Genomic DNA, 27798 nt, shown 5'->3' on the forward strand with positions numbered 1-27798 from the left:
TCATGAGAAAGGGTATTTAAGGTGGCCATTTGCAAATGTTTCTCCTCTTTACATCTCTTCTAATGAGTGGCAACATGGGAGCCTCTAAAGAACTCTCAAATCACCTGAAAACAAAGACTATTCAACATCATGGTTTAGGGGAAGGACACAAAAAGCTATCTCAGAGATTTCAGCTGTCAGTTTCCACTGTGAGGAACATAATGAGGAAATGCAAGACCACAGGCACAGTAATAGTTAAGGCCCAAAGTGGCAGGCCAAGAAAAATTTCAGATAAGCTGAAGCAAAGGATGGTGAAAACAGTCACAGTCAACCCACAGACCTGCTCCAAAGACCTACAACATGATCTTGCTGCAGATAGTGTCTCTGTGCATCGTTCAACTATACAGCGCACTTTGCACAAGGAGATGCTGTAATGCAGAGGAAGACTTTTCTGCATACATGGCACAAACAGAGTCGCTTGAGGTATGCTAAAGCACATTTGGACAAGCCAGCTTCATTTTGGAATAAGGTGCTGTGGACTGATTAAACTAAAATTGAGTTATTTGGACATAACAAGGGGTGGTATGCATGGCTGAAAAAGAACACAGCATTCCAAGAAAAACACTTGATACCTACAGTAAAATGTGGAGGTAGTTCCATCATGCTGTGGGGCTGTGTGCCCAGTGTAGGTACTGGGAATCTTGTTAAAGATGAGGGTCACATGGATTCCAGTCACTATCAGTAGATTCTTGAGAACAGTGTTCATGAATCAGTGACAAAGTTGAAGTTGCGCTGGGGCTGGATCTTTCAACAAGACAATGACCCTAAACACTGCTCAAAATCTACTAAGGCATTCTTGCAGAGGAACAAGTACAACATTCTGGAATGGTCATCTCAGTCCCCAGACCTGAATATTATTGAAAATCTGTGGTGTGATTTTAACTGGGCTGTCCATGCTCAGATACCAACAAACCTGAGATGTTTTGTAAAGAAGAATGGTCCAAAATACCTTCAACCAGAATCCAGATGCTTATTGGAAGCTTTAGGAAGTGTTTAGAGGCTGTTATTTCTGCAAAAGAATAATCTACTAAATATTGATGTATTTTTTCTGTCGGGGTGCCCAAATTCATGCACCTGCCTAATTTAGTTTTAAAGAATTATTGCACACTTTCTGTAAATCCTATAAACTTCATTTCACTTCTCAAATATAACTGTTTGTCTGCTATATGTAACTTAAATTGCTGATACAAAAAAAAACAATAATTTATAAAGAAAAATCATGGAGATCATCAGGGGTGCCTACATTTTTACATACAACTTTATATTCAATGTTCAAAAATTCCATTTGAAATCTATTTTGCAATGAAGTGCTTTAAAAAAAAACACACATTTTATATGCTATCAGTGATCACAAAAACATTTAATGAAATCTGCTTTTTTAAGGACTTTTATTTCAAACACTGCCACAATATGAGCACCTTGAGTTAAATGTTAAGAGTTAAAAACAGTGCGATAGATTTTGAAAATGTGCATTAATGTGAGAGAGAGAATGTATATAATGTGTGTAGACACAATATTTTTAATTTAACCAGGTTAGTCCCACTGAGATCGAGATCTCTTTTGCAAGGGAGACCTGGACACTTAAAAAGTTCCCAATTCACTTAACCTGCATGTCTTTAAATGTGGAAGGAAACCGGAGCACAGGAAACCCACGCACTCACGGGGAACATATGCAAACTCCACACAGAAAGGCCCCAGGTGGGAATTGATCCCATGACCTTCTTGCTGTGAGGCAACAGTGCTAACCACTAAACCACAGTGCTGCCACATTGTATTTGAAGAGTTTAAATGCAAAATGTACTGTATCCATTTTCTTGTTTTGAGAAATTTTTTTTGTTGTTGTGGTTTTTGTTTGTTTGGTTAATTAGTTTATTACCTATATTTTATAATGGGTATAACAGTATGTTTGTTTGAATCATGCATTCATTACTACTAATAATAAAAATACTAGCTATTTCTATTGGGCTTTTCCGGGAATCAAAGCACAGAACAAAAATGTTTTTTGTGTTCTGGCTGACACACAGCCCCTGATCTTTATATGAGGTCTCCCACCCTGCCAGCTCTTGAGGTCTGACAGAATCAGGCCCACACAGAGCAGACTGGCCACAAAGCACTAAACAAAAATAAACTCCAATAAAAGAGTAAATGACAGTAATAAAAGTACACAACAATTCACAAAAATTCCAAAGTAAAGAGCTGATAATACATTTAAAAAGGGCAAAAATACAGTAATTGAAATGTAATAACTCCAAATCCTCTGATATAGACAGGGCATGAAACAGACAATTAATGTGCAAATTCACGGAAATTGAACTTCATTATTATTTAAAAACAAAACAAAAAAAATAGAAACAATAACTGATTTGTCTTCAAAATGCTTCATACATTCATTTTCTGCAAAATGTTCCATATGCATCAAAGTGTTTTTGTCACAAAATGCTCTATCGTCCAATAACTGCAGGACCTTGTGTCCCAGTCCTCAGTCTCAGTTTACTCATTACGTGTAGAGAGTAAATCCAAGTAACTGCTATCTCACACCAGTTAGTAATTGATCATTACTGTCACTATCATTCACTGGCCCATCTTTCTTGGTAGAAAGCCCTGACATTTTTAGTCACGCCAATGCTGTCAATCAGGTTAAGTAGTTGGCTTGTTTGTTTGTTAGTGACTCTTCTGTCCATTTTTAGAATGCTGAGTTTAAACTTTGCCCAGTTCTTTAGCCCTTTTGAGCAAATAATGTTGTCAGAATTCACCATTGTAGACTGTGCCAACCCCAAGTGTACCACTGTTGATTTCCAGAACTTGTACTTCACTTTTTTGAACCTGTGTTCCATCTTTGTAAAATGTTTGACCTCGCTTGACACAGAGTGCTCTGACAACAAAAGGGATTGGCATATGGTGCACTTTGCTACAACAAAAGGCAAATTTGAACATGCCTGGTGCAAAGCATAAGGAGCATTTTGACTAAAAACCTCTTTTTTTTATTTCTGTTGCCAACAGCTGGGGAACTGAGGTCTTAACTCTATTTTGACAAACTGGCATTTTGGACAATTTTGTTTTTATTTTCCTTTAAAATCATGTTAAGAGCTTACAATAATTTTACTGGTCATGTAGTTATCATTGATGAAAAACAGTCCAACATCCCAATTAATGCATGAATAACACTATGCATTCAAAAAGAAAGGACATAATTTTCTTGTGCAAAAACACTCATTAACTGACAATATTTAAATGTTTAGTGTTTTTTGTTTTTTCCAGATGAATGACAAAGCAGGGCCCAGTCTGATGACCACAGTAGCCATGCCTGTCTTCAGCACAAAGAATGAAACCGTGAGTGACCGAGTGAATGAGTGAGTGAGTGAGTAAAAAAAAGTAATCTGAAGATGTGTTTGTCTCTGTGTGCAGAAGAATCAGGGTATTCTGTTGGGGGTGGTAGGAACAGACATCCCTCTGCAGGAGCTGATGAAGCTCATTCCCAAACATATGGTACGGTCAGCTGTCTTCTTCTTTGGGTGTCATTGAAATAATTTATCAGTGTGCCTTAACAAAAAACGTTCCTCATGTATCTTGTTTTGTGTCTTTAGTTAGGAATCCATGGCTATGCCTTTGCCATTACAAACAATGGCTATATCCTGATCCATCCGGACCTCAGACCACTGGTTAGTGCGTCTCTTTACCTTTGCACCACAGTCTCACATCATTCCCAAGCTGCAGTAACACTGACTCTACCCTATTTATCCCCCCTCTGTATCATTTCCCCCAAACTGTACATGATGACCTGAAAGCCTTCCATGCAGAGGGCTCACAGAGACAAATGTGTAATCTGGTTAAGAGGCTAAATGGGCTTGTATCGTCTGTAATCCCCACCTTTTCCTTTGATGTATGCATGCAGGGATAAAGGCCACTCATAGGGCTGGCTGGCCTCAGATTTCCCAGAGGTAACTTAACACTCGCTGGCAGAGACCACAGCCGCTCGCCCTGGGACCGCTGGTTCCACAGGAGCTTTGGTTGTGCTGGTGGATCTGTGTGTGCCAGTGTTAGTGCTGTTCCTCTCTGTGTGTGTTAGTGTGTGTTGGTTTTGTGTGCTTTGTGGTTGTAGTCATTTACTTGTCGTACAGTGCAGTGTAATAGATCGATGTAGACGACTTGTTAAAGCGTGAATTTCCTGTCAGTCATGTTAATTCTTTCTCATTTACCTGATAGTGTTAATTTCACAGTCGATTTGTTGAATAATTACTCAGAGCAAAAAAACCATCATAACACTGAATTAGGGCTGACAAAAACAGGATGTACACTCAGTTCTCATTTTCACAGGGAAACACAAAAGACACACATTTGGCTCAGGGTAGATTACACAAAGATGTTGAAGCCGTGGTTAAAAAAAAAAAAATAATGAATAAAGCCTCAGTATGCAATGTGATCATTAACTTGGATTCATTCTGTTCCTATGTGCAGTACCAGGAGGGTCAGAAGAGGAGAAAGCCCAACTACAGCAGTGTGGATCTGTCTGAGGTGGAGTGGGAGGACAAAGATGATATTGTATGTGTACCTGTGCAACTGCAATGCTTTGCAAAAGTTTACAAAAAGATGCAATTATTTATCTTGTAAAGATAACTGGCTGTTGTAAAGCGCTATTGATGCTCCCAGATTTAATTATCACTTCATCATTGTGAGATTCTGTACTGTGCAAAGGTTGACAAGCTGCTAAAACCATAATATTTAGAAATAAATATAAAGTAAAATGATCACTTTTCACCTTTAAAAAGATATTCTTTAAGGTGACCTCCTGCAAACTACACTGAAAAAAGAAAATATTTGAACCAGCTTAATTGAATTGTGTCAATTGGTAATACCTGTGTTGTGTGGGCCGCTGAAGAGGAGGTACTGCTGGCCCACCACCACCAGAGGGCGCCCTGCCTGGAGTGCGGGCTCCAGGCACCAGAGGGCGCTGCCGCCTTATGGGAGTAGCCTGGGTGACAGCTGTCACCCATCACCAGACTCAGCTGTTCCACTCAGCACAGAGGTATATCAGGAGGACGGCGTCTCCACCTCAGTGCCGAGATATCGCCTTACGTTAGAGGTAACGTTCTCTGCATTAATATTCTGATTAACTGGCTAAAAGATTTGTTAAACCTTTGCAGGACAGCTGATTATTGTGAGCTAAATTGCTTGGAGAAGTACTCACCTTTCTGCAGTATTGACGTGAGGTGGAGTCAGCTTCTTCCCTCTCTGTGTACTGGGTGCAGCCGCATCCACACCTGTGTGTTTGTTCTCTTGCCAGCAGTACCGGATCCGACGAGCGGAGGCAGTGGCCACCTGGGAATTCGGGACTTGGCGGTTCCAGTATTTCCAGGGTTCGGTGGCAGGGGAAATCTGGGTGGTTCCGGCTCGACTCGGACGGACGTCTCCTACCTTCGAGCCTGCCCACACGACACCAGTGGAATTCGGTGTAAACCCAAATTGTCAATTGTTGTATTGGTTGTGCATTTTCACGACAGTAAAACTTGTTATTTACTTTCTCCATTGTCCGTTCATTGCGTCCCCTGTTGTGGGTCCGTGTTCCAACACTTTCACAACAACCTGAATGAATTAAGTTCTTTGAAATCAAGTTAATAAATTAAATTAACCCGTGCCATTCTGGGGAACAGTTGGGGATATGTTTTAAGACTGCATCATCTAAGACTCTGGAGATTTAGTAATACTCTGTCCTTTCCCTTGCAGTATAACACATTAATATATGTTCATTTAAATCAAGGCACAAGGCACGTACTTGTTATTTGCTGACATTACACCAGCAATGAAATAAATTTATCATCATCATCGTCATTATTATTATTAGAAAATATAGGGTATAGAAAATGGATAGATGGATGATTGATGGAATGGATAGATGGAAGATTGTAACACAGTGCTACATTTTCACACTGTATGTTAGTGAGCAAACATTTCACTTCATTTGAGAGCATATCTTATGTTTGGAGGACCAAAACAAATAGTTTGAGTAGGGCAAAAATTGTAAATAACTGTTTAAAAAATAATCCAAAAAACAAACAAATGCAAACCAAACTCCAAAGTGTCATAAATACACACACACACACAAACTCGTACCGTACACATACGGTACGAGGTCTATTAGAAAAGTATCCGACCTTATTTTTTTTTTTCAAAAACCATATGGATTTGAATCACGTGTGATTACATCAGACATGCTTGAACCCTCGTGGGCATGCGAGAGTTTTTTCACGCCTGTCGGTTACATCATTCGCCTGTGGGCAGTCTTTGAGTGAGGAATGGCCCACCCTCTCATCGTTTTTTTCATTGTTTAGGAATGGCTCAGAGACTGCTGCTTTGTTTGATCAAAATTTTTTCAAAACTAAGGCACAACTGAGTGGACACCATTCCATAAATTCAGCTGGTTTTCGGTAAAAATTTTAACGGCTGATGAGAGATTTTGGTCTGGTAGTGTCGCCGTAAGGACGGCCCACGGCGCCTGATGGCGATCTGCGCTTCGAGGCGGCAGCGTCTCGCCGTTTCAAGTTGAAAACTTCCACATTTCAGGCTCTGTTGACCCAGGAAGTCGTCAGAGAACTTTCAGAAGAAGTCAGCATGAGGAGTTTATTCGGACATTCCATTGTTTTTATTCGGACATTCCATTGTTAACGGACATTTTGTAATGAAAGAACGTGCGGGCAGAGTCGCATGTCGGGCCGGACCCGACCGCGGGGGGTCGCGACAGGAAAAAACACCTCCGTTGGAAACCTTAAGGGGCAAGTTGGAACATGCCCAAGCTGTTAAACAATTTCTCAGTTACTCACTTGTTGAAAGCCATCAAAAGCCGCCTGAATTTTATAAATGGTTTTCAACACGGAGGTGTTTTTCCTGTCGCGGCGCACGTCTTTCATTAAAAAATGTCCTTAAACAGTGGAATGTCCGCATAAAGTCCTCATGCCGGCCTCTTCTGAATCTTCTCTGTTCTCTCATGACGTCCTGGGTGAATTAAGCCTTAAATTAGGATGTTTTCAGGTCAAAACAGGCCGAAGACGGCGCCTGGAAGCGCTGCAGGACGTCCTGCTCCGTGGGATGTCCTTACACCGACAGAAACACCCCATAATCTCTCATCAGCCGTTAAACTTTTCACCGAAAACCATCTTAATTTCTCGAATAGTGTCCACTCGGATATTCCTCACAGGTCCAGAAAAAATTTTGATAAAGCAACGCGCGCCGTCTGGAGCAACGTGTGAAACAAAGGAATTCAGCCGAGAGGGCGGGACCACATCTCACTCAAGGCCTGCCTACAGGGAAATGACGTCACCGACACGCGTGAAAAAACTCACGCATGCGCACGAGGGTTCAAGCATGATTGGTGGAATCGCACGTCATTCAAATCCATATAGTTAAAAAAAATAAAAGGGTCGGTTTATTGTCTAATAGACCTCGTATATAGGCATGAATTTTAGTGGCCAAAGTTTTGACCACATTTCATATTGTGACGTCTACTGAAAATAATTTACGTAAGAATAACAATCACTACTTTTTTATTCCAGGGATGTGTAAAACCTTTACACAGTACTGTACATTGTGTATAATATGCAATATGAAATGTAGTGAGTTTAAATGAGTTGTGACTAGATTGTGTGCCCTCTAACAGTCGTCATAGTAATATCAAAACATCAGCATACTGTATGTTTATGTTATCAGCATCATGGTGAGATTTGATCTGTGACTCTCTCTCAACTTCTTTATCTTTCAGCTCCGCAATGCTATGGTAAACAGGAGGACAGGAACATTCTCTATGGAAGTGAAGAAGACGGTGGATAAAGGGGTGAGGAAGCAGATAAAGGCTTCAGTGTAATCCTGTCAGATGAGATCTCTTTGGATTAAAGGAGTAACACCCTCTACTTGTGTCACTTTAGCGGCGCGTCCTGAAGATGCACAATGACTATTACTACACTGACATCAAAGGAACTCCATTCAGGTTGAAGAAAAGTCCTAATGCAGTCTATGTTTGTAAAACCTCACTTCTCCATTAGTTTCACACTGTGCCTCACCTGCAGTGTCGGAGTTGCTCTCTCCAGAGGCCATGGCAAGTACTTCTTCAGAGGAAATGTATCAGTGGAAGCAGGTTTGTCGCCCCGTCATTTGTCATTCATAGTACATCTGACCCAATTTTATTGGGGGGAGGCGATCGTGTCCGTCTACTCAGACGGGCATTGCTGAAGCGTTACTGACTTGCCTTTTTCAGGGCTCCGTGATCTGGAACAACCAGATGTCGCTCTGGCAGATGAATGGTAATGTAGGGGTTGTGGGAAGGGCCACTCATGCATTATATAGGTTACTGCTCTGACAGTGTCAGGGTTGTCTAGGCCGGTGGTGTAACAGTGCGGCTGTGTTTGGAATACAGGACTTACTGCAACACAGAGGAGCAGCATGAGCATCGTCACCTCACCCAGATTCAGGCCATCAAGCTGTTCTTGACTGGCCGTAGACCCCACCTCAAATGTGAGTCACATCTACATATGCAACAAAAATAGAATTGCAACACTTTTGTTTCAATCCTGTTTGTCATAAGTTGAAGTAAAAGTTCTAAGACTTCTTTCCCTCAAGTATTGCTTACAAATTTGTTAAAAATTTGTCGTCATGACTTCCGGTAATGGCGGCACTCTGAGCAGTCGTGTTTCTTACGTGCTCGGTTGCACTTTCTGAAAATACTGACTAGAATCCACAACTAAGCTTTAAACTTGGCACAAATTGTGTACGGGTGAATAGAGAGTGCAAATACATCGAAAAATTTGAGATCCAGGCATATTACGACCGAAAGTATTAACGAGCCAAACGAGGAGGTGGCTGCAGGCGGAGAGGACCAGGAAGCAGGCTCCGCTCACGTGAAGCCCAGGTTCCAACAGGTGGATGCCGCAGGCTCGGTTATGCCTTCCACGATGGATCTGATGTTGGCTATCCAGACATTTAAGAAAGAATTTCACGAGGAAGTGAGCGGAGTTATGTCGGCAATTCAAAACGCTCAAACTGATATCCAACATTGCGGAGGATGTATCTCCAAGGCAGAGACACGAATTTCCAGCGCTGAAGACGAAATAGAAGCGCTGAAAAGTGAAATGCAGAGTTTAAGAAAGAAATCTTCAAGCCTGACCACTAAGTTGGAAGACCTGGAAGCAAGAAGTCGACGTTCTAATATCCGCATACTAGGGCTGCCAGAAAAGGAAGAAAACAGTACAGAAATATGCTCCTTTTTGGAAAAATGGATAGCGGACATCTTGAAGATTAGTCCCCCAGTCCTAGAGAGGGCACACAGGATCAAAACAAACAAGCTCACAGTCACTTCTCCGAGGACCATGATTGTAAAGTGTTTAAACTACAGAGATCGAGAGAAGATTATGAACGCAGCAAGAACGCAGAAAGAGCTAACATTTAAAGGCAACAGGATAAGATTCATTCCGGACTTGCCAACTGAGATATACCAACAGCAAAGAAAATACGACGGAGTGAGGAAGAAGCTGCGTGAAAAAGGGCTGTCCAAACACTGGATCATCTACCCTACGAGGAGCGCACACGTGTTTGACAGTCCTGCCGAAGTGGACGACTTCATAAAGAAGATGGAGAGACCAGATGAGTAACTGGTATCACTGATGGCACCGTTATGCTGTAACATATCTCTGTCACTGTGGGACATGTTTGTTTCTTTGAGGGGTTTTTTTTGTTTGTACTTTAAACACGTTTATAGTTGATAATTTCATTTGTTCCAGACTTACAGGTGTTAAATATAATCATGAGGTGGATTTTATTTTTTATCTTTCTCTTTGGTTACAAGCAACTGTAGCAAGAAAGTAGAAGAATAGTTCCTCGTAGTAGTGTGGACCTGTTCCAGATGAGCATTAGAAGTATTTCAGGGGTGCCTGTATGTTCTTATACAGTCCTGGGAATGGCCGCTCTCTCTTTTTTGTTTTATAAGTATTTGGGGTAATGTTATAGAGTATTTTTCTTTTTGTTTCTGTAAAAATCCTTTCGTTAATTGATGGATAGAGTATGACTGATGTCCTTATAGATTGTATTTCTTGGAATTGTAGAGCTATATGCAAATTGTTAAAAATAAAGCAAGTTATGAGTAGGATAAAGCACTTGAAAGGTAAAATTGTGTTTATGCAAGAAACACACATTAGCTTCTGAAATGGTTAGGATAAAACGTAGATGGCTAGGTCAAATTTTTTCATCACCTTATTCTTCCAATTCTAGGGGAGTAATGACTGATACATAAATCTGTTCCTTTTCAAGTCGAAAAAGTGATAAATGATCAAAATAGTAGGTTTTTGATAATACAAGGAACTCTCCTGTCATCACGGCTTAACCTGATTAACATATACGGTCCGAGTGATGATAATCCTGGCTTTTACAATGACTTGTTTTTGAGGATCGCTGCTATCCAAGAAAAACATATTATTGCTGATGACTTTAATTGTGTGCTAGACCCAGACAAGGACAGGTCATCTGGCAGTGATAATACACATAAGAGAACCAGAAAAGTGCTACACCAGTTTATAAAAGATTTAAATATTATGGATGTATGGAGATTCCAAAATCCTATGAAACAACAATATTCATGTTGGTCAAGCACACACAGAGTATATTCTAGAATAGATTATTTTTTGGTATCAATGGAGTTAATCCCTTATATAAAAGATTGTCAGTATAATGGTATAGTAATTTCCGACCACGCAGCTGTTTCTATGACATTTACAGAACCAAGATTAATTAAAACATGAGGTAAATGGAGATTTCAAATAAGATGGATGCAAGACAAACAATTTCTTGAATTTGTGGGAAAACAGATTGACGAATACTTTACTTACAGCACATCTCAAACAACAGCTACTGTGAGATGGGAAGCCTTTAAGGCATATTTAAGGGGACAAATTATTAATTACACTAGTACAAAGACAAGAGAGAAAAACAAGCATATAAAATGGCTGGAAGAAAGACTAAAAATATTAGAAGAGAGAAGTTTGCAAATTGACCAAACAACCAATGATGTTTTAAAAGAACTATTACTGCTTAGGACTCAATATAACAGAATAACAAACGAAAAAGCTGCAGCAAATTTACAAAGGTTAAAACAGCAGTTTTACGATCAGGGTGAGAAACCAGGCAGACTTCTTGCTTGGCGGTTGAAACAAGAGGAGTCACAAAGAGCAATTACAAAATTGGAGACACTACTGCGGATCCAGTGGAAATAAATAAAGCTTTTAAATCATTTTATGAAAATTTGTACAAATCAGAATATATTAATGCAACAATGCAAGCTGCTTTTCTTGATGGGCTTAATATTCCCAAACTTTCTGAGGATGTTAGAATCAATCTTGAATCATATATGAAATTGATGAAGCTATTAAAGCATTAAAGGCTGGCATAACGGCAGGGGCCATTGATTACTGCATGACTGTCCTGTAGGTAATGACAAATGAAGTAATCTCTGAGCCTTTCAAAATCAAGAGAGGTTGTCCTCAGGGTTCACCAATTTCACCACTTATGTTTATTTTGGCTATTGTATGCTGTTGCAAAACAATAAAAAATAGTGTTAAAAAAAATTGTCATCATGAGCACTTCACTTTTGCCAAGATAAACATCCACCTGGCAGCTGTGGTACATCAAGATGCAGAGTACACAGCATGATTATTGCACAGATAGGCCTTGAGAAACAACACACATTCACTACAGAAAAGCTAATAAAGCACACAGTGTTGTTTTTGCTATCTAATTCCAGCATGTGTACCATCTGAGTCGGCATCAGTAAACCAAAAAAAGGGAATTAAATAGCATTTAATGTTCTTCCTGAGCAAGAAGACAGTCTTGGTTAAAAAGAAAGGAGGAGGAGAAGTTAACAAGCAAGCAGTAGAGATTTTGCCTGTTTGTCGTGCATGTTGTCTACAAACCAAAAGGTCACAAATTAAGCATTTATTTGCCTTAATTTATATAGGTGTTGATGGTTGAATCACAGACTTGAGAAAGACTGGTGGTCTCTCCAGAGTCTGCCCTGTATCTTGCACATGACTACGGCCTCAGGGTGCATGGTTTTCTTCAGGGTGTATAAAGCCATATTCATTGGTGAACAACTTGATAACTGATATGACCTTCTGCAGGTGACAGGGAGCTCATCCAAGAGGTGTTATTTGATGCTGTGGTCACTGCTCCTCTGGAGGCCTATTGGACTGGACTGGCTCTCAACAAATCAGAGTAAGTCTGTTTTAAAACAAAGCATGAATGCTACATCCAATTACAATTAGACCTCTGGTTCTGCTGTAGAGTTAAAAGGCCCTATCTTCATGGCGTGGTAGAAATATTCTCTTCATCTTCACCTTAATGGGTTAAATCTATATTACACAAACAGGAACTCAGACAAAGGAGTAGAGATCGCCTTCCTGGGAACGCGCACCGGTCTGTCGAGAATCCACCTGTTCGTAGCCGCTGATCAACTTTCCAATCAGTGAGTGCCTCTGGTCAGTGCTCGTCTCATCACCGCTCACAGTAGAGAGACAGGCTTTGATGAATCCGTCATTCTGTGTTCTTCCTCAGAGATTTTCTGACAGCAGAGGACAAGGAAGGTGTGTTTAATGCTGATCACTTCCCTCTGTGGTACAAGAGAGCAGCAGAGCAGGTCCCTGGCACGTTTGTCTACTCCATCCCGTTCAGCACAGGTATTCAAACGTCACAGCATCACAATGTTCTTTTTATTTTCCAGTGCAGTGGGACATAAAGTACATTACCGTATCCTTTCGATGGCCTTTTCTGTGTTCTGGAACGTGCCAGCTCACCTCTCTGTGGTATTAACATTCTCTCTGAGAGTCAGCAATGGAGAGATTGGCTTCATTCTCCAGAACCTTTACTGCCCTCTTGTGTTAAAGCTGCATCCACTCAGGTGCCGCAGTCATAACTAGAAATGTCCCACGAATGCAACCGACTCAGATTATTAGAGTCATCTGATGGCTGGAAGAACCAGGGTGGACTCTCTCTGAGTGGAGCTAGAGTGCTATCTAGTGAGGGGGAAAATGCCATGATCACTTGATGATTGCTTCTCCTCTCATCTTCTCTTCTAGCTTTAGAAAATAAAAGTGTGGTTTTAGCCAGCACGGCAATCCAGCTCCTCGATGACAGAAAGTCACCGATTGTTGCTGGTAACAATCTTCATATTCTTCACATCATGACAGGTTCTCATTCTTCATCTTAGACCTTATTTTGGTTTATGTTGTGATGTCTAATTTTTTTTATCTTATTTCCAGCTGTAGGGATCCAGATGAAGCTTGAATTCTTTCAGAGAAAGTTCTGGACCGCTTGCAGACAGGTAACAAGGAATAAAATCATGCTGTAATTTGAGAAATGTTTGTATGTGCATAGGTGCGTGCCTTTCTGTCTGTCTATAGATTGTTCTTGTCCATCTCAGCCCTTTTGCTGATTTCTACCAAACTTGGTTTGTCAATAAAGGCTGACCCCAAAACTGTCCTTAATTTTTTTTTTTTTTTTTGCAAAGGAATTTGATTTTTAACACAATTTGGACCAAATGTGGCACAGTTTGATTCCAAAACGGCCCTGACAAGGTCAGTCAATTTCAATTTTCCATTTATATAGCGCCAAATCATAACAGAGTTGCCTCAAGGCGCTTCACACAAGTAAGGTCTAACCTTACCAACCCCCATAGCAAGCACACAGGCGACAGTGGTAAGGAAAAACTCCCTCTGATGATTTGAGGAAGAAACATCAAGCAGACCAGACTCAAAGGGGTGACCCTCTACCAGGGGCGCTCCTGGAGGCGGGCCGACCAGGCAGCCGCCCCGGGGGGGGCGGCACGACCGTGCGGGGTAAAAAAAAAAAAAGGTAAAAAAAAAACCTGTCCAAAAAAAACGGGGTGGGGGGGTCGTGGTTACAACGCGCTCAACTTTTGTTCAGAATCAGCTTCTTATCACTGGTAACGACGCGGCTTTCCTCTCACTCAAACCCGCAGCTTCACAGTGCTTTAAACAGTGTCCACAGACTTCAATAGCGACACAAAGCATGCAGCGAAATGAGACGAGTCATTGGATAAATGCTGGGCTTTGTCCCACCCATCGGACACTCAGCGTGTCTGGGGGTCTATGGGGCAGTGGGCTGGCCTCGGCTGGCCCGGACGCTCATCTTCTGCATGATGATTGGATGATCTGTCTGAGGCTGAATCCCTTTTTGATTGACAGCAAAATGAGCAAATCAGCGATCTTTTGGTGTAAACATCCGTGGGAGCATTTTTTTTAATTTTCATTCTGTTCTGAGTTGAACCGGAGACTTTCCTAATCCTCTTAGCGGAATTTTCTTTGTTAAAAACGACTAGCGACAAATCCAGCTTCTATTTCTGGTGGGTTTTTTTGTAGCTGCTTGTGTTTGGAGACTGACTTCTATCACTCTTTCTGACTTCTATCCCAGTTTCTGTCCGTACCGAGCAGCGGGTGCTGCTGAACTCCTCCACCGTCACAAAGCACTCACAGGTGGACAAACTTCACACTAGCCTCACGCCAGTCCCAGCTAGAGAGCTAGCTAGGTAGCAAGCTGCACATAATGGCAGACAATTTGAATGTTGTGGACCGGATTTTGGCGAAGTCATTTGATAGTCTTCCTTACGAAGAAGCCGTGACTGCTGTCATGGCTTCAGCTCTCAATGGTTTGCAGGCCAAAGTTAAAGCAATAGCCCCCAGTGCAATGTTTGTGTATTGCTATGCACACAGACTGAATCAGGTTCTGTCTCAGGGGGCTAAATGCTTATCTGAGTGCAGAATATTTTTTGCATCACTCTCTGGGTTTGCCACATTTTTCTCAAAATCCACAAAGAGGATGTCTTTTCTTGAGTCTGCAGGCTGCTCAAGGTTGCCCAGAAATGCTCCTACTCGATGGAATTTCACATCACGGATAGTGAGCACTGTGACAAACAATTATGATGCCTCCTGCAAACTTTTGAGATGATCATTGCAGATAAGTCCATGGATGATGACACATTAGACTGTGCCAATTTCTTTGTGTTTGTTATTGCAGTAGTCATTAAAACCGGAAATTTGTTCTTGAAAATAGCTGTTGTGAGTTAATTTGTGGGATTGTGGGTGTTCTGGACGAAGTTAGTCTTTTCATGGGTGGTGGGGCGGAGGTGGTGGCCACGTTAGTGTGCGCGGGGGGGGGGGGGCACGCAGGGGGTTTCGCCCGGGGAGTAAATCACTCTAGGACCGCCACTGCCTTCTACTTGGGCCATGCTACCGACACAAATTACAGAAAAATTCACAAAACGAAAATGATGGAAATGTTGCCTTTGCACAGGACGGTGACAGAAACAGAAAACAGACACAACACCCATCTCTGGATGGAGCCACACCTTAAACACAGAGAAAAAAACTGAATCAGGCATCAGAAAGACAACAAATGCAGTATAATTTGTCAGTGTTAAGCAACAAGAACACTAGCGCTAAGCTTCACTAAAAGACCCAGACTTTAAAAGTTGAGGCCGCAGCCCGCTCCGTTTCCTAATGAAATGAAATGAGAACAGCAAAAACAATAGGCAAACAATAACCAAATGATAAACCATGAAAACACAGACTGATAGAACAAAACTAGAACAGAACTGGAACATGGCTGAAGTATAAAAGTAACAGAAGAATGTGCCAAAGCAAAAATAGAACATAGAATAAACACATGATGAAGAAGGCAATTAATAAAACAAGGCTGGGGCAAAAGGAACAGAACTAAATAAAGAGGAAAAATAAGGGCTGAAGCCTGGAACTGGGCGGGGCATGACAATACATATATACACATACCTACATACACCTACACATACATATATACATATGCAATGCGTGTGATTTTATACTACATATTTACAAGATAGAAAAACAAAGTGCACAACTAAACAATGATCAACAAAACACCCTAACCCTCAACACCCTTCCTCCTCCCTATCAATCAATCAATCAACTTTTTTTTTATATAGCGCCAAATCACAACAAACAGTTGCCCCAAGGCGCTCCACATTGTAAGGCAAGGCCATACAACAATTATGAAAAACCCCAACGGTCAAAACGACCCCCTATGAGCAAGCACTTGGCTACAGTGGGAAGGAAAAACTCCCTTTTAACAGGAAGAAACCTCCAGCAGAACCAGGCTCAGGGAGGGGCAGTCTTCTGCTGGGACTGGTTGGGGCTGAGGGAAAGAACCAGGAAAAAGACATGCTGTGGAGGGGGGCAGAGATCGATCACTAATGATTAAATGCAGAGTGATGCATACGGAGCAAAAAGAGAAAGAAACAGTGCATCATGGGAACCCCCCCACAGTCTACGTCTAAAGCAGCATAACCAAGGGATGGTCCAGGGTCACCTGATCCAGCCCTAACTATAAGCCTTAGCGAAAAGGAAAGTTTTAAGCCTAATCTTAAAAGTAGAGAGGGTATCTGTCTCCCTGATCTGAATTGGGAGCTGGTTCCAGAGGAGAGGAGCCTGAAAGCTGAAGGCTCTGCCTCCCATTCTACTCTTACAAACCCTAGGAACTACAAGTAAGCCTGCAGTCTGAGAGCGAAGCGCTCTAATGGGGTAATATGGTACTATGAGGTCCCTAAGATAAGATGGGACCTGATTATTCAAAACCTTATAAGTAAGAAGAAGAATTTTAAATTCTATTCTATACCTAGAAAAAAACATATACCTATACCACTGCTTAAACTGGTTCATGCTTGGACATTGCTTGAGCTCCACCCTCAATCTGTTCCACATCCTCACTCCACAAACAGAAATACAAAAACCTTTTAATGTTGTACGTGCCCACTGTTTTAAGTTTCCCACCTTAGATTATAATCCCCTACTCTATTAAAGAACATGTTTTTAATATTTGCAGGAAGTAAATTGTTTATTGCTTTATACATGATTCGTACTGATTGAAAATGAACAAGATCAGTAAATTTTTAAATTTTTGATTTTAAGAATAGTGAATTTATGTGGTCTCTATAACCAGTATTATGAATTATTCTTATAGCTCTTTTCTGCAGTATGAATAATGGTTGTGTTGTACATTTATAATTATTGCCCCAGACCTCTGCACAATAGTGTATATATGGTAAGATCAGTGAGCAGTAGAGAATGCGGAGTGAGTTGTGGTTCAGAATGTATTTAACTTTGTTCAGCACTGAAATGCTTCTTGACAGTTTGCTCTGTATATGTTTTATATGAGACTTCCAGTTTATTTTATCATCAATTATCACCCCAAGAAACTTAGCTTCATATACTCTTTCAATATCCACCCCCTGTACTTGTAACTGTACTTGTATGTCTTTATTACAATTGCCAAATAACATATTTTTTACCACGGTCAGTGAGAATTCCATGTCTAACTGGTGTGCATTATTTTCGTATATACGCACACGTAGTTGGGCGAGTTAAGTCACTATTATAATCACTCCGCTCTGGTCATCACCATAGCAACGCGCAAATCAGTTGGCGCAGATTAGCTGTGTTTTGACAGGTGAATGACAGAAACGTGATAAAACATGGGTTTCCAAGTTAATTTTAAGATTTTTGGCCAAAATAAAACTTTGAGGAAAGGAAAGAGGAGGAGAGCAAATGAGAAGAACAGCAAAAGCAACGGCGTAAAGATTTAACATCGGACGAACTGGACAAGATTGAAGACAAGAAAGAAGAAGAGAACGGTTCTATCCTTGCGGGCTGCCGCGTTTCACATCAAAACAGCGAGCATAGTTTCTGGACCTGTTTGCCACAGCTCCATACAGCAGAGAGGGGGGCGGTGTGAGTGGCCTGCTGCGGCGTGAGCCCGCAGACACAGTAAGCGCATCGGAGACAAAACATAAAATAGTCCCAAATACTGTTTTCGACTCCGCGTCGTGCATTCAAACCGTATAATGCACGGCTTCGAGTTGTTTAATCCCTACTTGTTTTACTTAAGTTTAATGATAATTTGTTTCTGTCAAACCACATTTTCAGCTTTCCCATTTCTGTAGTGATGTTCCTTAGTAGTTTCTGCAAATCCCCCCCAGAACAAAAAATACTTGTGTCATCTGCAAATAATACTAATTTTAATATCTTGGACACATTAAAATATAATGTATATAAAGTAAGAAGAGTTTCGAACCCAATACTGACCCCTGTGGGACACCACAAGCAATGTAGAGGTGCTAATGGCCACACCCACTCTCCTCTTAAAGAAGACCCAAGGATACATTTCATGCTTAAATTTCACTGATGATGTGTTATTTTCTCCATGCACAGTCATAAAGTGTGAGACTTTGATGATGTGTAAAATAAAAACCTAACTGTATTTAACTGTTTAAGAAAGTACTGATCATCTGGTTTTATGCAATAAGACCCCTTTAAACAATTAAACTCATCTGCTCGTGTTTTGTTTTTCTCAGTGTACAGCTCTGGATGGAAAATGCAGCATTAGTTGTGACAATGAGGTAAGAACAGAAAGTTACCACTGAGAGTTAATTTCCTTGTGAAGGGATTATTTGTTGGACTTCAAGATGTGTTTTCTTCACCCTCTGAAAGGGCATTAACTGTTACCTGATTGACAACAACGGCTTCATTCTTGTCACAGAGGACCAAGCTCAGGTAACGTCTGCATTTTTTGGATCAACAAGTTAAAGTGTCAGGACACTGAGTTTCTTACTTCAGTCTTTAAAAATTGTATAATTTCATGCAAATTTTTCATCATGTCATAAAGTAAAATCAGCAGTGCTGATGGAAAGATTTTATACATCACTTTAACTCCTTAAAACCCTTTGGTGTACTAGTGTTTAATATCATTATTCAATATTTTATTCACACACAATGGCAAATGCATACATCGCATTGGTGTAATTCATAAAGTATATAAAAACAAGAATACACAATAAAACAAGCAAAAATTAATAAAATTACTGTAACGTATAACAAAGCAATAATACAAGGCTTCGACAAGGTGATGAAAATGTTGAGACTATATATGGATATCATTTGAAAGTTTATACAACCCCAATTCCAATGAAGTTGGAACATTGTGTGAAATGTAAATAAAAACAGAATACAATGATTTGCAAATTCTCTTCAACCTATATTCAACTGAATACACCACAAAGACAAGACATTTAATGTTCAAACTGATAAACTTTATTGTTTTTGTGCAAATATTTGCTCATTTTGAAATGAATGTCTGCAACACGTTTTTAAAAAGCTGGAACCGTGGTATGTTTACCACTGTGTTACATCACCTTTCCTTCTAACAACACTCAATAAGTGTTTGGGAACTGAGGACACTAACTGTTGAAACTTTGTAGGTGGAATTCTTTCCCATTGTTGCTTGATGTACGACTTCAGTTGTTCAACAGTCCTTGGTCTCCGTTGTCGTATTTTGCGCTTCATAATGCACTACACATTTTCAATGGGCAACAGGTCTGGACTGCAGGCAGGCCAGTCTAGTACCTGCACTCTTTACTACGAAGCCACACTGTTGTAACACGTGCAGAATGTGGCTTGGCATTGTCTCGCTGAAATAAGCAGGGACGTCCCTGAAAAAGACGTTGCTTGGATGGCAGCATGTGTTGCTCCAAAACCTGGATGTACCTTTCAGCACTGATGGTACCATCACAAATGTGTAAGTTGCCCATGCCATGGGCACTAACACACCCCCATACTATCACAGATGCTGGCTTTTGATCTTTGCGCTGGTAACAATCTGGATGGTGTTTTTCCTCTTTTGTCCTGAGGACACGACATCCATGATTTCCAAAAACAATTTGAAATGTGGACTCATCAGACCACAGCACACTTTTCCACTTTGTGTCTGTCCATTTCAAATGAGCTCAGGCCCAGAGAAGGCGGCGGCATATCTGGATGTTGTTGATGTATGGCTTTCGCTTTGTATGGTTCTGTAATAATTTCAATAAATGTAATACATTTCACTTCGTTATGTAATAACACCACTTTATGTAACAGTACGTCCCGCTGCTGCTTCCTTGTTTTTTGGGGTCACCACAGCAGCTCAGAGGTTGATCTGCATGTTGATTTGGTACAGGTTTTACCCCAGATGCCCTTCCTGATGCAACTCCACATTACATCAAATCAAATCAAATCAATTTTATTTATATAGCGCCAAATCACAACAAACAGTTGCCCCAAGGTGCTTTATATTGTAAGGCAAAAGCCATACAATAATTACAGAAAAACCCCAACGGTCAAAACGACCCCCTATGAGCAAGCACTTGGCGACAGTGGGAAGGAAAAACTCCCTTTTAACAGGAAGAAACCTCCAGCAGAACCAGGCTCAGGGAGGGGCACTCTTCTGCTGGGACTGGTTGGGGCTGAGGGGAGAGAATCAGGAAAAAGACATGCTGTGGAAGAGAGCAGAGATCAATCACCAATGATTAAAAGCAGAGTGGTGCATACAGAGCAAAAAGAGGTGAATAAAAAGAAACACTGGGTGCATCATGGGAACCCCCCAGCAGTCTAAGTCTATAGCAGCATAACTAAGGGATGGTTCAGGGTCACCTGATCCAGCCCTAACTATAAGCTTTTTCAAAAAGGAAAGTTTTAAGCTTAATCTTAAAAGTAGAGAGGGTGTCTGTCTCCCTGATCCGAATTGGGAGCTGGTTCCACAGGAGAGGAGCCTGAAAGCTGAAGGCTCTGCCTCCCATTCTACTCTTACAAACCCTATAGTAGAGAAGCTTGAATCTTCGACTGGACTAAGTTGCTTGACGTGAGGACGTTTCGCTTCAAATCACAGAAGCTTCCTCAGCTAAAATTTTTGCTCTGGTAGTCTGACTTCTGTCTTGACTCTTGTAGAGAAGAATAAACCAGAAGCCAACAAAAGCTGGAGTTTTTTAACCTAACCAGACCCCACCTACCGAGAGGCTGACTGCTATAGGCTAGTGACTAAACAATAGCTCTAATTAGCACCTATTGTGCTCTAGTTAGCACTCTCCTAATGACAGGACGGAAGCCTCCCCTGATGGCTCCCTTGACGACTCTCTTCTGATGACGTGAATGACTCATTACCATGAACAAAAGACTGAAACTGCTTTGACCTGAGTACCACATTGTAAACAGGGGACAAAGCGTGTCTGAGACCCGCTCCGCGGTTAAGGCTGGGTTTCAACTGTTTTACAAAGAATGCTTCCTTGACACCTCTCTCAAACCATTTCTTCTCTCTGGCTAAGATTTTAACTTCCTTGTCCTCAAACGTGTGGTTAGTGTCTTTCAGGTGGAGATGAACTGCAGACTGAGGTCCACTGGCGACCTCTCTGCGGTGCTGGTATAGCCTCTTGTGTAAAAGTTGCTTCGTCTCACCTATGTAGTGTTCATTACAGTTTTCCTGACATCTGATATGATACACTACATTGCTCTGTTTGTAACTAGGGATCCTGTCTGTTATATGGCTGGGGGGGCCTGGCTGCCTTTTTGTTTCTGTCCTTTGTTTCTCCTTCCAGGTGGCTTGCATTTGGGACTGAGTGGCTGTGTTGCTGAGGTTATCAGGACCTCACCCTGATCACCTGCGGCTCATCAGTACTCACAGCTGAGGTGCATCTATATGGATTGGAACATGGTGGCATTTAAGACTGGAGTATACAGTGTGTATTTGCCAGAGACTCGACCTTGTGACCAGACGGGTGAGATCGTCGTCTCGGGAGCCATCTCATCATCAGTGGATGCAGAGAACGTCCAGGGTTTGATGCACGGTCTGTGAAAGAGGAGGGGGTGAGGTCTCACGCTCGTCAGCACACTTCCTGAGGTACGTTAGATTTTGTGACTAACATTTATACAGTCAGTAAATGTGGTGTCCCTCACACCTTTTTATATTGAGCTGTATGTTAGTCATGTATCGGCTTCCACTGCATTGGAGTTTTGTGAACTGGATGTTCCATGCCTGCAGGTTGGGAAGCTGATTAGTAATCAAGCCAGGAAGTGTTTGCTGTTTGTGTACACCTTTAAGTGTTCTCTCTGTGTGTAGAGTGTGGACTCACATAATGGTTCCTTCTTTCACAGACTCGGTTTGTTGCGGCCACCTGGGGGGTGTCGGCGGGGTCCTTGGGTCCGAACAGCTTCTGGCTCCGGACCGTTAGCGCTGCTGGGAGCGCACCACGCCAGACCGCACTTTCTTTTGTATATTTTGTATCACTGTTATGTATTAAATTCAGTTAGCCTTTGTACCGTGCTCTGCTTATTTCATACTGGGTCCTTCAAACGCTGGTCGGTTTTCCGAGCTGCGTCCGACACATAACACTGTCCTTAGGGTGAACTAATTTCTGTCTCAAGGTGTTAACTGGTTTAAAGTAAACTGGGATTTTGTGCTGTCTGAAGATCCTCTGTAGTTTTTCCCCTACTCCTGCTAAATAAGGGAGAGACTCTCCTCTTCTTTTTGTCTCCGTCTCCTGTCTATCTGGTCTCTTTGTTTTCTGGGACTTCTGCACTTTGTCCAGGGACCAACGTGGGTACCCACATACTGTGAGGGCTTTCCGTACAAGTTGTTGCTCTTTAGCCCTTCCCTCTGCAGTTGTGGGCACCTGTAGGGCTCTGTGTTGAAGAGTCCTGATCACCCCGAGCTTGTGTTCAAGGGGGTGGTTTGAGCCAAAGAGCAGATATTGGTCAGTGTGAGTGGGTTTTCTGTAAACCTCTGTCTGGAGCTGCCTGTTCTCTCCAATCGTAACATCACAGTCCAAGAAGGCTAAATGGTTGTTTCTGGCATCCTCACGTGTGAACTTAATATTGGAGTCCACCGAATTGATGTGTTCTGTAAAGTCCTCGACCTCCTGTTGCTTGATTTTAACCCATGTGTCATCGACATATCTGAACCTGACTGGGAGAGAAGCCCGTGAACAACGTCAAGGCTGTCTTCTCCACTCGCTCCATGTACAGATTGGCCACAATGGGGGATACCGGAGACCCCATCGCACAACCATGGATCTGCCTGTAGTAATTCCCCCTAAACAGGAAATACGTGGTGTTAAGACAGATCTCCAAGAGTTGGCAGATGTGGTCTGGTGTGAGTTTGGTCCTTTCAGGTAGAGACACATCTTCCAGCAGTCTCTGCCTCACAGCAGAGATGGCCTCAGTGGTGGGGATGCAGGTGAAACCTGACTGAAACTCTTCACATAGACCATGGAGAAATGGGCAGGGCTGGGATATGAACTGGGAACTTTCTGCACTAAAACCAAGCTCACAACATTATTTAATAACCAAACAAAATGTAATAAATTTTCACTTCATTATGCAATAACACACATTATGCAGTAACTCAACAAATGTCATACGTTTTAACTTCATTGTGTAATAGTACTACAATATGTGATAACTGAACCAATACCAGATACTGCCACTGGTGAGACTGGGCTTTCTCTGTGGACGCCCCCCCCATGTTAATTTAAATCTAAATTAACAACCTTCCTTTTTTGAATGGCTTCCTTTTTTAAATTGTCTTAAGTTATTCTTTATGTTTTCTTCTGACTGTGAAGCACTTTGGTCACTGTCTGGGCTGTGGAAAGGGCTATATAAATAAACTTGATTGATTGATTGATTGATTGATTGATTGATTGATTGATTGATAGAACAAAATGTAATACATCTTCATTTAATTATGTAATAACACACACATTATGTAATAATCTGTCACATTTTGTAATAAACAGCCTGAACACAAAGTGTAATGTTATTAATCATATTGTAGAAATGTATCAGAATCATTGTCATGAAGAAATGAGTTCATGGAGGCATGAATCAAAATCGCAGTTTTAATTAATTAATCGGGCACCCCTAGGAAGTGTGTAGTAAAATACAAAAACAAAATAATACTTTTGTGTCTCACTTTTTGTTGCACATTGCTGCAGTTGGATTATTTTATTCACTGTCTGTGTGGTTTAGAATATTTTGTGTTACAGTGAATAGTCTACAAATCAATTTATCAGCATATTCAGTTGTTAACGTGTACAGATGAAGATATCTATTTTGCTTTGTTATTATATAATGTTCTGCATATACAGATTTTCATCAGAAAAACCGTTGTTAAAGTGTGTCACTATGGTGCTGAGGAAGCTTTGACGTAACTTCTATCTCAGACAGGGCTCTTTTTTGGAGAAGTGGAAGGTGCAGTTATGAACAAACTTCTTCAAATGGGCTCCTTCAAAAGGTCTCAGTCATAATCTAATCTAATCTGTTTTCATATGATTTTCAAAGCCTGCAGCACTGTATGATCACCTAATGCTGAAAGTCTGTTTGCAATGGCAGGATCACACTGTACGACTACCAGGCGCTTTGCAAAGAGTACACGGGCAGCAGCGACAGTGCACGCATGCTGTCAGACGTAAGTAAGACAGGAAGTCAACTGCTACAAACACACAAGTTTGTGTGATCTGCACTTCGAAACAGACACAGAGATGTGTGTGTGTGTGTGTGTGTGTGTGTGTGTGTGTGTGTGTGTGTGTGTGTGTGTGTGTGTGTGTGTGTGTGTGTGTGTGTGTGTGTGTGTGTGTGTGGTTTGCAATTCTGTATTCACCAAAGAGGTTATATATGAGAACTAGAGGCCGCAATTGCACAGAGCCTTGTCCCGGCAGCCAATTTGCGAAACATACTATGGTAGGGAAGGTTCCACCCTTTTTGCCTGTGATTGGCCAGGAAGGTTCCGCCTTTTTCGCCTCTAATTGGGCCGTAAAGCACGCTCGGGCAGCAGTAGAAGTCTGAGGTCAATGTTTTAAAAGTAGTAAATGTTTTCTAGTAATAAACTGTTATAAACTATACATGCTCATGCCTTCTTTCCCTTATAGACCATTGGTTTCTTACTGAATGGTGCCTTGAAAAAGTTTCTCGTGACCCAGTGTATCTTACTACCAGTCACCTCGTTATTACTTCAAATCATTAACCCACTTAATCCCAAATTTTTCCCAGACATGAAAATATGTAAATCATGTGCCATTAGTACCCCCTTTAAAATGATCAATTGTTGTTGTTTTTTTTTTTTTTATTATTATTATTATTATTATTATTATTTTCAAGGAAAAGCAGGTGAAAAGGTGTTTTTTTTTATGGTCGGTCACAATAGTGAGTGGTGGGATAATGTATTATCAGGGGCAACTGACACATTTCTCTGTGTAGTCCTCAGCATTTTAACATATTTCAGCCAGAGATGTTTTGAATAGTTCGTCCTTGATCAGTTCTACATATTTACTTCAAAATATTAAACATATCCCCCCCACCCCTAACTGGGTGGACCTAATATATTAGAATTGTACTATGAAAGTATGTTTGGTCCAATGGGGTGGGGTGAGCACAGTGGGGTGGTGAATGGTGGATGAGGTGTGTGTGGGGAGAGGGTAATATATATATAAAATGCAGTATGTAAGGTCTATTGGGGCGAAGCTGAGACAGTGGTGGTGCTGTAAAGTGTGTAAATATTGGGCTATTATGACATGTTGGGCCCACTGGGGTGGGGGTATGTTTATGATTTTGATTTGAGTGTGTTGAACTGAGCTGGGACAAAGTCATAGTAACATTTCTGAGTGAGATATGTTCATATTTTGATGATTGCACAGAGAAAAGTGTAACTTCTGGAACATTTGCCGATCTTGGTGATATGTTTATTTGAACAAACCTTCCTAAGGTTTTGTTTGAGAGCTTTGGTGGAACAATTTGATTCTATCTGTGCCACTATAATGTAAACAGCTCTGGTCATGTGACAAATTGCACGACACACTTGATATTGCACATACTTCATTCAAACCCTTCCATGTCTCCATTTTTGCTCTACATGTACTGATGATTGTTTCAGTAACATTTTTAAAGCCTTGAAAGTGTCAAAAAAATTTCCGGTCACAATTGTGACTGATGGGTTGAAATGGGTTAAGATTGGAGGAGATATTTTACTGCATAGGCCTACATTTGGACCCAGGCATTGCACAAGTCTGCATATGCTTTAATAGGATACTGTTCAACGCTTGAGAGCCAACAGCGTAAACAACAATCCAACATTGTGATGACCTTAAAAGTTCACATTTTCATCACAAAACTACACCAAAAAGCTAAGACTTATCTAAACACACTCTAAAAAGGCTATGAAAACATGAGCTTGGAATATAAATATAACGGCACGCATTTATCAGTTACGATCGAGATAGACTGATGGATAAACAAGACAACGGCAGTTCCTGAACGTAAGATGACGTTTTATGACCAAATCAAATAGCCAACCATGATAGACTCCTTCTAGCCAATCAGAGGCGAAAAGGGCGGAACCTTCCCCTACATACTACGTTTCGCAAATTTGCGTGCCAGCAAGGAGGCGTGGTCACCATTTTAATTCTGGGCAGTTTAGTGATTTGCGCCCATAGCCGCTCAGTTAGTCTCATCAAGAAACAAATGGAATATGACAGAAAGCTGCACATGTTGGCAAAGCCACAATCGGAAGAAGAAGGGAGACAATATTTCCTTCCATAAGTAAGTGGTTTTGGTTATTCTTGTCTCTTTGTCTGTAATATTTGGTCAATAAACAGGTGTATGTTGCCTGCCGTGCCTGTGTCATCCGTGTACACAGACCATTAACTCTTCACTTATGTCTAGTTGATATTTTCCCCTGCTAGACCAATGTCTAGTTAAAATACTTGCCGTTAGTGATTAAAATTGTTCAAGACCGACATTTTTTAAAAAATAAATTGTTCAACAAGACCAACATTTTTTTTAAATTTGCACCTTAAAATAAGTGAGCTGCTGTTCGGAGATTATAATGACCCGTGCTGTGCCACTTATAGTCACACACCCACATACAGAGATGTGTACACACACCACTGATTTCATGAATGAAACTTGGTCAAAAAGCATAATTGTATAAAAATATTATATATATATATATATATATATATATATATATATAGATATATATCTATATCTATATATATATATATATAAATGTATTGTAATGGTTTTAGGAGCTGCGCTGCGCTGAACACTAGAGGTGGGTGATACCGGGAATTTTGGTATTGATCCGATACCAAGTAAATACAGGCCCAGTATTGCTGATATCGATACCAATACAGATACTTTTTCATATTTAAGCTTCATAGATCCAAAGGATCCAAAAGACCTAGGATATTAATTTCGCCAAACAATGTACGTGACAACAAAATACTTTATTATCACAATCAACATTTTTGTTTAAAAAAATATCACTCAACACAACTTAAAACTAAATCTCCTGAGGGAGAGGGCTGACAAACCACAATACAAGGATGCGCTGCTCCGTGTTGTGTGACACAGAGCAGTGCTGCTCTTACAGACAGAGAGTAGACTTTGATGAATCTGTGTGTGCAGCAGTCAGTGCATGCGGGAGAGAAAAAATCTTGAGTATCGATCTTTTTACACATGGATCGATCAATATCAATACCAGCGTTGGTATCGATATTATCGATATTAGGATCAATCCGCCCACCTCTACTGAACACAGCAGCAGCAGCTCAGTTCAGCAGCGCAGCTTCAACAGATCAGATCTGTGTAACTTTCAACAGTAATATTTCGGAATGTGTGGGTGTCAGAGTAAGTTTAACACTTTCCTGACATAATTTAATGTAAATTAATTTTACTGGCTCGATATCCACGTCAGAATGGCATTTTAACACGTATTTTGTGAGTGTTTTTCAGAGTGTGCTCAGTCACAAATCCACATTGAAAATGCATTAACATCCGGGAACTTCGTCAATATTTTGTCCGGTTAGGAGGCGTCATGTTGCTG

At 41.0% G+C, this 27798-nt stretch overlaps 1 protein-coding gene across 3 annotated transcripts in view; it reads left to right on the plus strand.

The window, feature by feature from the left end:
* cacna2d3 (calcium channel, voltage dependent, alpha2/delta subunit 3) overlaps window positions 1-27798 on the plus strand; it is a 139960-nt gene that overhangs the window by 89690 nt on the left and 22472 nt on the right. For 2 of the 3 annotated variants that reach the window (XM_034166510.1, XM_034166511.1), the window contains 18 exons: window positions 3298-3369; window positions 3445-3525; window positions 3624-3698; window positions 4495-4578; window positions 7790-7861; window positions 7953-8014; window positions 8094-8161; window positions 8282-8327; window positions 8441-8538; window positions 12189-12282; window positions 12437-12532; window positions 12622-12743; window positions 13143-13220; window positions 13326-13387; window positions 18467-18511; window positions 18603-18665; window positions 24140-24210; window positions 24309-24384. In XM_034166510.1, the coding sequence (XP_034022401.1) occupies window positions 3298-3369; window positions 3445-3525; window positions 3624-3698; window positions 4495-4578; window positions 7790-7861; window positions 7953-8014; window positions 8094-8161; window positions 8282-8327; window positions 8441-8538; window positions 12189-12282; window positions 12437-12532; window positions 12622-12743; window positions 13143-13220; window positions 13326-13387; window positions 18467-18511; window positions 18603-18665; window positions 24140-24210; window positions 24309-24384 (1365 nt within the window). The remainder of the gene's footprint in view (window positions 1-3297; window positions 3370-3444; window positions 3526-3623; window positions 3699-4494; window positions 4579-7789; window positions 7862-7952; window positions 8015-8093; window positions 8162-8281; window positions 8328-8440; window positions 8539-12188; window positions 12283-12436; window positions 12533-12621; window positions 12744-13142; window positions 13221-13325; window positions 13388-18466; window positions 18512-18602; window positions 18666-24139; window positions 24211-24308; window positions 24385-27798) is intronic. The other variant, XM_034166512.1, reaches the window with a different exon arrangement.

The sequence above is a fragment of the Thalassophryne amazonica genome, chromosome 3 (assembly GCF_902500255.1).
Source record: "Thalassophryne amazonica chromosome 3, fThaAma1.1, whole genome shotgun sequence".
NCBI lineage: Eukaryota > Metazoa > Chordata > Actinopteri > Batrachoidiformes > Batrachoididae > Thalassophryne > Thalassophryne amazonica.